Genomic DNA, 10,710 nt, shown 5'->3' on the forward strand with positions numbered 1-10,710 from the left:
GGGGGGGGGGCAGATTTCCTTGTTTCGCGATACACAGCCAAACTCAACCACACACAAAGTCACAGCCGAAATAAAAACAATAAGTGTTGCTTGATATTGAGTAAGAAAAAGGTTTATAGGTTGATAAACGCTGTGAGAATGGGTCTGCAGAGAGAATTTCGCGCAATCCCAACTGTCTGTTATCAGCCTGCAGCACGGAGCAGAAATCAGCAGGGCTGCCTGCACTGAGTGTGTGTGTGGATTGGTCAATTTGGACCAATCAGCGGGGGCTTAACGTATCGGATGTAACGTAACGGCTCCACGGATTGGCCCATTTAGTTCCGGGTACGTGCTTTCGTAAGCACGTACCCGGAAGAATCAAACGACGATGACGTCATGATAACGTTTCAACAACGAGACGTTTTGGGGAGGTATTTTCTGTTTTAGAGTTTTACTCGCTACAGGGTGTACTTTGAGGGTTTTAACTCTGCAGACCGTTTACATGCAGAAAAACCTTCATAACACACAAGGGGACGGGTAATAACCGGAAAAGCATGACATGTCACCTTTAAGACCAACACAGATCCTCCCATCAAGGTTTGCCTTTCACTTTCTATCCCCATAATCCTGTGAACAATCTTCAACGCCCCCCTGAAATATTGTTGAGTGGCTCGTTCTGCTTTGTTTGTTTCCCATTTCAAGAGTCAGTGCAGTGTATGAACACCAAGGTTACTTTCAGCGGAAAGCTAGCAGACCATGAGGAGATATTCACAGGTTTGGATCAAAATGGTATTGGATTAGAATTGCTTAAAGCACCTTAAAGTAAAAGGAACAAAATAATATATCACGTCTATAGTCATTTCAGAGAACCTGATTGGGCCGTCAAGTGAGAGAATACAAAAATAGAACAGAAGTTGAGAAATCGACCAGGAAGTTGAGAAGTTAGAGAGTAAACACTTGGGCTGCAGTGTTAAAACCTTAAGCCTATCCACTAGCAGCAGCCCCCAACATGCTGACCCTAATAGTAAAGAGGGACCTAACTGGTGGCAAAAACAGCTCGTGGGGATGATAAGGATCCAACAGTTAGAAATGGGTATTGCAGGAACGTTGCAAACATCCGTATAAAGAGAAAAACCTAACTGCATGCTACACTTTGTGGATTTAAAATATTTTGTAAGTGAGTAATGACCTTTCTAAAAAAAGAAACAGGTGTGTTTCCCAACCTTCATTTTATGGTTTTTGGAAACAGGTCAGTCTGCTATGACTCTTTCACGGATCATTGTTCAGCTCTCATTATTTCTGTTGACATAATTAACGCACATATTGCATCTGACCTAATTTAATAACCTTGGGTGTCGAAATGTTTCATGTGTTTGCATGCAGTCTCTCAGAGCCTATTAAAGACCGAATAACTGCCGCATGTGCTTCAGTTCCCCCTTTTCACATCCTTATCTTATCTGACTGTAAACCTTTAGCCACGTAGTGCACGCAGTATGCCGTGTTAAAATACTGTTCCATCATGAGTCAAACAAACTTGGTGTAAAAACAAAGTTTTGTTGTTCTCTTACCTGTCATGGTAGGTTATGATGGCAGTCAGAGCTCTGACACATATTCTGTAGCACATCAGATGGACTTTCTCACTCAGAAAGTTTTTCATCCTGCAAGAATAAGATACAGCATGATGTTCATTGTGTTTCAAAACCAAAAATCTATTTATTTGATCAAAAGACCAGCTTGACTTACCTTCCATTGGGAAGCAGCCCGATGACACAGGTGAGGAACACAAGGAGGCCTACACCAGTGAAGGCAAGAGTTACCCTGAAAGATAGACAGACAGAATCTTACAGCAGGGAAACCTTCAACAAGCAACCCAAAAAGGAAGGATTCCCCTTTTAGGGTTAACATTTTTAAAACTACTTAGCATTTTAATAAAGTTAAAAAGGCAAGAACATGAACCTAAACCCTAAAAAGGTTCCTCCTGTGCTACAACCTTCTCCTGGGTTACCGCTCAGATGACATGTAAAGGTCATGATTAACGCTATCCAGGGCTGCAGGGTACTCAATTTAAAGATTTACACTGTGTCCCACACTGTCAGTGACCCTGCAGGAGATGATTAAACAGGTCGCAATAATCTGGATGAACCGATCATGCAGGGTTGGAGATGGTCCTGATTAAATTGGTCGAGGATTAAACAAACACTAGAGAGATGAAGGCATGAAGCTAGTGACTGAGCAAACCAGGTCGCTATTTAACTAGACAAGAACTGAATGAGAGAATCTATTAAGTGGATGGCAGACTAGAATGGTGTCTGTCTGTGCAGCGGTGGCCTGATTCGTCTCCCCACTGGCAACTGGAAGTGAGCCAGCCAGGCTTAGGACTGAGTCACTGTCCCTGTGAGTGGATAAGCTGACCCTGACTGAGGATCTCCCTCCTTAACTCTCTGCGTGTGCCAACACTTAATTACATGTGTTTGGAGCTGTCTGAAAACTCCATGCAGTCTGCCCAAATCCATTGATCTTTTGTAAATGTATTGGTCCTTTGACAGAGCTTATGGTGTAATGCATGCTGGGATTGCCTCCAGTCTTTAACTCTGTGGCCGGACTGGCTTTTATGGTGATAATACCTCCCAGGCTTATATTTTAGTAGAGTCACACAATCTCACTGTGTTGGTTTGTATTTGATGCAAGTGTAATAATATTGTTACATTTGATAAATATACCAAACAATGGCATTTTGTATCAAATGATGTTTAATTGTATTGTATATCCATTGCAGGCCGTGTCTGTATGTGTTCACTTTTCCTTGAACACATGTGTGGTAAGGGCTATTTTTCTAAAAACACTGCCTCCATGTTTTGGGTCCTGCTCTACCTGAGAGGCAGCAGGAAGCTGTAGCGGATCAACAGGCCCAGCCCCCACAGCACGGTGAGCCTCAGGCTGATGTAGTGGAAGTTGTTGTTGCTGCGAGTCAGCAGGTTCCAGGACTCCAACTCCTCAGCAGAGAACCGCTTCGTCACCTCATCGTCCATGATGCTCGCCACCCCTCTCCGGGCAAAGTAGAAGATGTCAGACATCTCAAACTCAGAGGCTGAGTCCAGGTCCTTGTTGCTGCCGCTCCTCCTGATCTCCTTAATCTCCTCCTCGAAGGAGGTGGGCTCCTTGGCAATGATAGCTGAAACAGTCCAGAGAGAGAAAGGATGTCAGCCATACCCAGTCTCTAAAACATACAAATCTCTTCAACATGCATACTGAAAACACATCTTACCATTTGAGTAGGGTTTGTGCAAGTGGTGATTATTTTCTTTCGCTCCTCTCTCTATCCTAAGTGTAGCCCACTATAAAGAAAGAACAAAAGGGTGAGTAAAAAACACAAGAAATATAGCATTTGGTTTCAGCAACAACACGCTCTCATAAAAACATTTAGAAAAGGTAGGCGAGGCAGCAAGCAACACGTTTTATAGCAACCAGCTGCCACTGTTAACAAGCAGTTGTTATATCTGAATGTGAGCATTCAAATAACTGAAACACACAAATTATTCTTTTGAATCAGACACAGCTGCTTCCTGCTCAAGTTTCTAATGGTTATCTCTCTATTATCTGTGTATTTGCAGATGTCAGTATTAACCATCAGGGTGCGAAACTGGAGGAAACAAGATTCCATATTTGCAGAAGTTGACCTAACCCCGGGCCAACACTATGCGTGCTGATCTGTGACTGTTAGAAAGTAACTTTACCACTTCTTATTCTTTAATCGGTACACCAATAAACCGGTAGTGTCCACTGAGAGGCAGGAAAAGAACACAGTGTTCTAACTGCCTGACAAGCAGGAAAGATCAGGAATGTATGGACTGGGAGGTGAGAGATGTGTTTCACAGTTCACACCACAGCACATGATAAATCAAAGGTCTGTCTGCACCAAACATTGATGGGCAACAGTTCAACAAGGCTGCATCAATGCTAGTATGTTCAAATGCAGTCGTGGTAAGCAGGCATATTTGCCAGAAACACTAGAAGTAGCAAGAGTTTGTAAACATTTAAAGAATTTTGAGAGACTGCTTGAAAAAGCAATGTTGCGAAATAGGCAATCTTTTTTTTTTTTTTACGATTTTTGCATATTTCTATTTACTTTGCATCAACTTTGGGCAAACTGAAATTGTTTTTTCTAGGATAATGTGTCTGAGGTACACGATAATTACCAACTTAAAAAAAGAAGAAGAGAGATTTAGAGTGTGAGAAGAAGTGGACTTTTTGAAGCCTAAAGACTTTTAGTCCAAAGCAGTGTTATGTTATTTGATTGATTACTCAGGTGGCAATAATTACTCCGATAGATAAGGCATTCACATTCTTGGCCATTCCTTTCCCTTTTGTTCAGCTACCTTTAAATCATGTTGTGACTAGATGTAATACTGAGTCTATGCTTCAGTACAGTAAAGATTATTTGGCTTGAGAGAAGAGGAGCACAGAGAGCTGGTTAGGAAATAGTGACAAAATAAATGTGGCTTCAGAGCTGCATGTGAAAGACAACATTCTATCCACATATCCATATCACAAGTGTTAGATGAAGTAACTTCAGTGAGCAGGAAATAGTGATACTTGTCACACTGATAGGCTAACAGCGACACAAACTATCTTCTAGCAGCCCGTTACAAAATTGCCATTGTATGTCTCGTCTGAAATAGATACCTTTGCAAGCACTGACACATTGGCAAATTGTACTAACCAGAAAACATAGTGGTGTGTCAGTCTTATATTGCACTAAATCTGTCCTTTGACCCTTTCTCTAAATGTCATGGTTGCAGCAGGAATCATGAGCTAAGATTGTCTCTCACATCTCCCACTGGACCATTTATTTCTGGCCAAAGCCCTGCTCTCAGTGGTACATGTTGGAGCGTGATGACAGCTTTACTAGTGAAACTACACCAGAGATAGCAGAAGCAGGAAAACTGGATAACTGTCTGAAGTCAATATGGCAACAAAACCGTAAACTTGTAAATACAATTATCTGGACATAAGAGCTTCTCATTTGCATAATAAAGCTGATGCATTACTACCGTCACTGGTGATTCAACCTCAATTTGCGAAAGTGAAAACCTCATAGCAGTAAGCAATACCCCAGGCTGTTGGAGCCGTGTCACAGACAACAGTTACTGACAAGGTCTGTACGACTGATTCCTCCGGTTATATAACAAGGGAGGAATGCCTCTGTGATGCTAATCTGCAGCAGCTTTTGAATACAATGGATGCAAAGACGAGCATAAAGTCTGCTTCTGACCAATGTCCTGAGATGAACTTATCAGACAAGCACATGTGTAAAACCCAGAAGCAAACACAACTGTTTAAATATTGATTAAAAGGTTGGACAAAATGTACAGTGAACGCAAATAGAGCCTGTCTCTGAAGAACAAACGACAACTGTGACAAACTATTGTTTGTTGAGTTAAAGGGTGTAGGAGGAGCAGAAGACAAAGCACCATTATGACTGTGTGCAGGAAAACACACCTTAAGATAAAAAAGCGCTTACCTCAAAGAGCTTTAATAAAGTTTTCATGTAAAGACGCCGGATGCCAAAGGACACCCCAAAGATGGCAGGCACGATGATGAAGACCAGCAGCAGGGTGAACCACACGGTGAGGGAGATGCCCAGCAGGATACACACCAAATTGTCAAAAGGGTTGAAGAACAGCTCCATCTTGAAGTCAGGAGGCAGATGAAGTCTATCAAATAGTTAATATCAGGGGGCAGAGGAGGTGTAGCAATAAACGTCCCGGCCCCAAGTGACCTTTATCTTTGGTCAGAAAAAGGACTTCATCAAGATAACTACGGGATGGAGTTCCTGATACTGAAGAGAGAACCAACAAAAGTACAAGTGACCATCCTGCCGTCGCCTTCATGGGCAATGAATATAATTATTTCACCATCAATTGGTTTTGAAACTCTTTTGAAATTCCAGGCAAACGTTTGCAAGAGCAGCTGGGATTAAATAAGGGCAGGTCCTGTCTGCAGATGTAGTTTGCTATTGGAGCAAAGCCTCCCCGCTGGGGACGGAAATGTAAACAATAAAGCAACTGGGCACAGCAGGTGGTTCCCTTGTATGGTGCAGATCCTGAGGCTTTGCAGCAAACAGACCTGAGAAGAAGTAAACAAACGGTCAGAATGATCCGTCTCACAATAGATCAACATATCTTGTAATAAAATAATGCAAGAAGGAATCATCACTACCATCTGTATGAGGTGTCCACAGTTAGTGCTAGCCCCCAGCTAATCTGGAAAGAAACGCTTTCACTAATCCTGGGAATTTGTTGATAACTGGACACTATTGCTTTTCGGCTTACATTACTGTTATCAGCCACAATGCAGATATAACGTTAGAGGCCCTCTGTCCCTATCTCCTATGGTGATGCTAACATCCACTGGGTTAGCTAGCATCATCCTAGCCCCCAGGAAGTGAACCGCCCGTTGAAGCAGATTTTTGGAATGGCCGTAGTGGCCAAACTGTGGTACTACAACTTCAAGTGACGTCATTTTTGTATGTAGCTAAATAACTGCTGTATAGACCTTGTTTAAATCAAGAGGGTCTTACATTTGTAAAATGCGCTAAAACCTGAATTCAGAGTTATTTTCTCTCTCCATTCATTTAACTGAGCCGAGAGATGAAGGTGGGAGGCGGGGCTTAAGGAAAACTCAAATGCGCATGCTCTATGGGCCCACATACGGGTACTTTTGAGCATCATGCCCCACTGAGCCACTCTCAAACGAACGAACGGGGTCCCGCCTCCAACGCTCTCTCTTTATACATTCACGCTACCAACAGTTAACGGTTAACGCTTTCTAGGATCACTAAAAGCCCCCACACATGTAATTCACACAACCTTATCTAGTGGTGGGTCTTCATAATCAAATGCTATGTACTCCCACGGATGATTCAATTAGCTGGTAGCCTCCAAGCTAAAGGTTGTGCTCCATGTTGTCTCCTGGCGTGCTCCGTAAAGCTAGCTTGGTCCGCATGAAATGCTGAGCCAACCTTTTTGTTATGAGCGTAACTTAGGTACGTTACAGGTTACTATCCCTACCAACAGTTTACAAGCATATACTTTAGTAGAGTGAGTAGTTAACTTACCCTTCGTCATGTATTGTATCCGTACAGTGAGCGTCCACCGGTCAGTAACTCAAACTGGTCTTTGTCTTAAGGACTGAAGCCAAACTCCGCCCGGAGAACAACATGGGTAGACAACGGGCGGCTCAGAGCCGTTACGCGTTTAGCACCATCCCTCTGCCGAGCAACCCCTGCTCTGATGCGACCCCTGCTGGACACAACACGCTACTGCGCTCACATTCATAATTATGTTTATACAACGAATGGCCACTAGTGGCGCTGGAGAGCTATGTTTTGATGATGTACATTTGCGGATAGTAATTTACTGAGCTTCACATGAAACAAAAAATACATTTGTAAGTCAAAACGCTGCAAATATTGTTAAAAGATTGCGCAATGGACTGCATAAATACAGTTTATGCATATGTAATGTGAATACTGCTTTATTTTACTATGTTTTCTTATTTATTTTTTATGATAGTGTTCTTAAAATAGTTTGCTCTGTGTTTTTACATTTTTGTTTTACTTTTATGTATGCACCACGACACCAAGTAAAATTCCTCGTCAACCTACCTGGTAATAAAGCTGTTTCTGATATACAGTTTATAGACACATCATTATCAGCCCATACAGTCGATTTATTAATCAAATCTTTGCATTATTTTTTTGGTAGCCATAGGTTTAAACAACATCTTTCAGCAGATGCATTTAAATGAAAACACATAAGTTGAAAACACAGCTAACATTGTTGAAAGCTTTTGTGCAATGAATTATTTATTTCTGCTATTTTCAGTTTACAAATAAACAAAATCCTGAAAACTTGACTTGTAAAAAGACGTGCAAGACTGCTTTTTATATACACCTATATTTACCTATATTAATAGTCCTCAATATTCTTTACCTGTATTTGTTCAATTTAGATTTTTCTTGTTCTCAGCAGTTGTCTATTTCTCCATCTCAAACCTAAGTAATTAAACCAAAAATACATCTGCATGGTCACTAGACGAAAGTGGAAAACGTGGGTGAATTTATAGCAATTTCACACAAACATACTGGATTAACAAATACTTTTTTTATTCACACATTTACATCCATGTACAGTCTTCTCAAGTATTCTCAGATATAAAGAAATGAAAACAGTGCTGACATTTGGCAGACCATTAAACCTTTGACCTTGCATTTATAAGCCTTTATCACAAAAACTTCATACGTTTCATATATATAGTGTATTTAAATATTATGTTAGCCAGTCTGAAAACACAGAAGCGCAATAAATGACCACACTGCTTGTATTTGATGTCAGTTTCCAAAGGATCAAACGTGAACGTCTTGTCAACATCACAACCCACCACAAGTGCATCCAGAGGGCTCAGTGACGTGCATCAAGCACGGCTCTCCAGCAGAGACTCAAAGTCTGGGGAACAAACCATTTTGTGTTTGACATTCCCTAATATAGTCAGGTCACCCGTTCTTCCCTCTGAGTGAATAGAGACCAGCTCCTGAGGGGAAAAACAGAAGAGAAAGGAGTGTCAGAATAAACCTTTACCCTATGATAAAATAATAAAACAGTGGTGTGTAAAGACACTGGAATACAAACAGGGCTGTGCTTTATAAATAACAGAAAGAGACAGAAAGAGACACCAATACCGGTGGTAGACAGTGACTAAGTAAGTTTACTCAAGCACAAGCACTGTACTTAAATATTTCCATTTCTTGCTACTTTATAGAATATATAAATAATATTGTACATTTTACTCCACCTGACAGTTTGAGATACTCAACAGATTCAGATTAATAGTAGAAAATATAATTAACAAATCATTTAGCATGTATATTTGTTGATTACAATGAAAGTGTATTGATCCCCAAGGGAAATTCACAACATCCCCAGTATTTATAGTAAAAAAAAGTAGCTATTGCAGTTGGGAAATATTTTTTCCAGGCACAACATTAAACATAATAATGCATGGGCCGTTGTGCAGGAAGAGTGATGTTGCTTTTTGTACTATCAATGCATTGTTATACTTTTTGAATTGTATTTATGTAACATTTTGAATACTAATATCATACCTGAAGGAAAGAGCAGGATGTTCCTAGCGACACATCCAGAGTCACATGTCCCAGAATGAGCTGGACCCGGCCGGACTTCCTCACCAGCATCTTTCCCACGAGACCCTCCCGCAGGTCTTTCAGATTACAGTTATTTTCTTCAGCTTCCTCCTCCTGTTCAACATAAAGAAATACCATCTGAACACATGTTCTCCACACCCATCATGTATTCAACACGTAGACGACAACTACCTGTACCTGAGACTCTGTTTTCAGAAGCACAGACTGCCCGTCCTCCGACTGCACCTCTGTTTTCACCGGTCTGTGCTCCATGGTCGGCGGCTGGCCGGGCAGCGTGTCGGGCATCTGGATGAAGAACAGCTCCTCTCCTTTTCCCAAACTCCATTTATGAAGCAGGTCGGGAAGAAACTCCGGTTCAGGGAGAGGAGGGGGCCTGAACATTGATTCCGATTTCTTTATTTCGGTTTCCGCCGGCTCCTGTTTCACTGAAGAGGAGATAAAGCGTCATGTGAGAGAGCAGCTATGTGGACAACAAGCTTGTTTTGTATTTCCTGTTTTCACAAACCATGGAAACTGTGACATAGATACAATCATTTTGAAGTGTATCTTGTTTACCTTCAACTGCATGTTCCATGGGTTCATCATCATCGTCCTCCACCTTCTCAATTTTAACGGGAGATTTAGTAAATTCCTCCGTGAATCCCCATCCAGAAACAGCGAGGGGAAGCTGGACAGGGCAGCTCCTCTGCTCACTCCTCAGGAAGGGGTCGTCTATAAACTGAAAAATGCATTCGAAAAGGAAAAATTGAAGTAAAATGTTAAATAAAAGCTACTTAATAAAGATTAGGGCAACCAGGGACTTACTGTATCTCTCTCCAACTTGGCCAGAATCTCTTTTGTCTCTTCTTCTGTCTCTCTCTTCTCTTTTTTAATATTGATGATGGGTGAAGGTCCAACGGTGGGAGCCTCTCTCTCATTTTCATAGCCACCTGCGTGTGAGATACAGGAAAGCCAGACATCATAAACATGGGTTTTAAAGACTATGTACATTGGTAAAGGAAAAGTAGTACAAAGTGAGGGGCAGTGCAGCTGAGCTCCTACTTTTCTTTCTCATCGTCATCTCTGCAGGCCCCTGCTCAAAGATCGAGTGGGACTGGATGACTTCTGGGCGACCTCGGCCCCTGCCTCTGTCTCTCGGACCCCGACCGCGACCCGCATCCTTCCTGTCTCTCCCCCGCCCGCCTTCATCTTTTGTTCTGTCAAAAACAAAACGTAAAAGTCATTGGCAAACCTTCAAACAGATGGCTAATTCCATATACTTCTTTTTTTTTTTTTAAAAAGGTCCCCTATTATACTGTTTTTTATTAATATATTATAGGTCTCAGATATATACAAAACGTGTCTCTGAAGTGTTTGGCTCCAAACACCAAACAGATCATTGCAGCATTACCCATAATCCCCTCTGTTTCAGCCTTGTTTCAAAAGTGCTGATTCTCTGTCTGTTACTTTAGATATTTGGCTAAAAAGAACACAATGGTGCTCTAGGAGGAGATTCAGGTGATAAGGGG

At 41.6% G+C, this 10,710-nt stretch overlaps 2 protein-coding genes across 2 annotated transcripts in view; both read right to left on the bottom strand.

The window, feature by feature from the left end:
• Window positions 1–7,216, bottom strand: part of LOC104941662 (glycerol-3-phosphate acyltransferase 4) — a 12,919-nt gene extending 5,703 nt beyond the window's left edge. Inside the window, exons 1-6 of the mRNA XM_010766792.1 lie at window positions 7,097–7,216; window positions 5,501–6,105; window positions 3,245–3,314; window positions 2,851–3,151; window positions 1,723–1,797; window positions 1,548–1,637 (exon numbers count right to left, since the gene is read on the bottom strand). Of these exons, the coding sequence (XP_010765094.1) occupies window positions 1,548–1,637; window positions 1,723–1,797; window positions 2,851–3,151; window positions 3,245–3,314; window positions 5,501–5,668 (704 nt within the window). The 5' untranslated portion in view covers window positions 5,669–6,105; window positions 7,097–7,216. The remainder of the gene's footprint in view (window positions 1–1,547; window positions 1,638–1,722; window positions 1,798–2,850; window positions 3,152–3,244; window positions 3,315–5,500; window positions 6,106–7,096) is intronic.
• Window positions 7,217–8,130: 914 nt separating this feature from the next.
• On the bottom strand, window positions 8,131–10,398 carry polr3d (polymerase (RNA) III (DNA directed) polypeptide D; the record flags this gene model as incomplete). Its single annotated transcript, XM_010766793.1, has 6 exons — window positions 8,131–8,571; window positions 9,143–9,295; window positions 9,380–9,627; window positions 9,758–9,920; window positions 10,007–10,131; window positions 10,244–10,398. Coding segments are annotated over 6 exons (961 nt in total), but the record flags the coding sequence as incomplete, so codon positions are not given.
• Between the last annotated feature and the right edge of the window lie 312 nt (window positions 10,399–10,710).

This window comes from Notothenia coriiceps, unplaced genomic scaffold, assembly GCF_000735185.1.
Source record: "Notothenia coriiceps isolate Sejong01 unplaced genomic scaffold, NC01 NC01_scaffold00003680, whole genome shotgun sequence".
Lineage (NCBI taxonomy): Eukaryota > Metazoa > Chordata > Actinopteri > Perciformes > Nototheniidae > Notothenia > Notothenia coriiceps.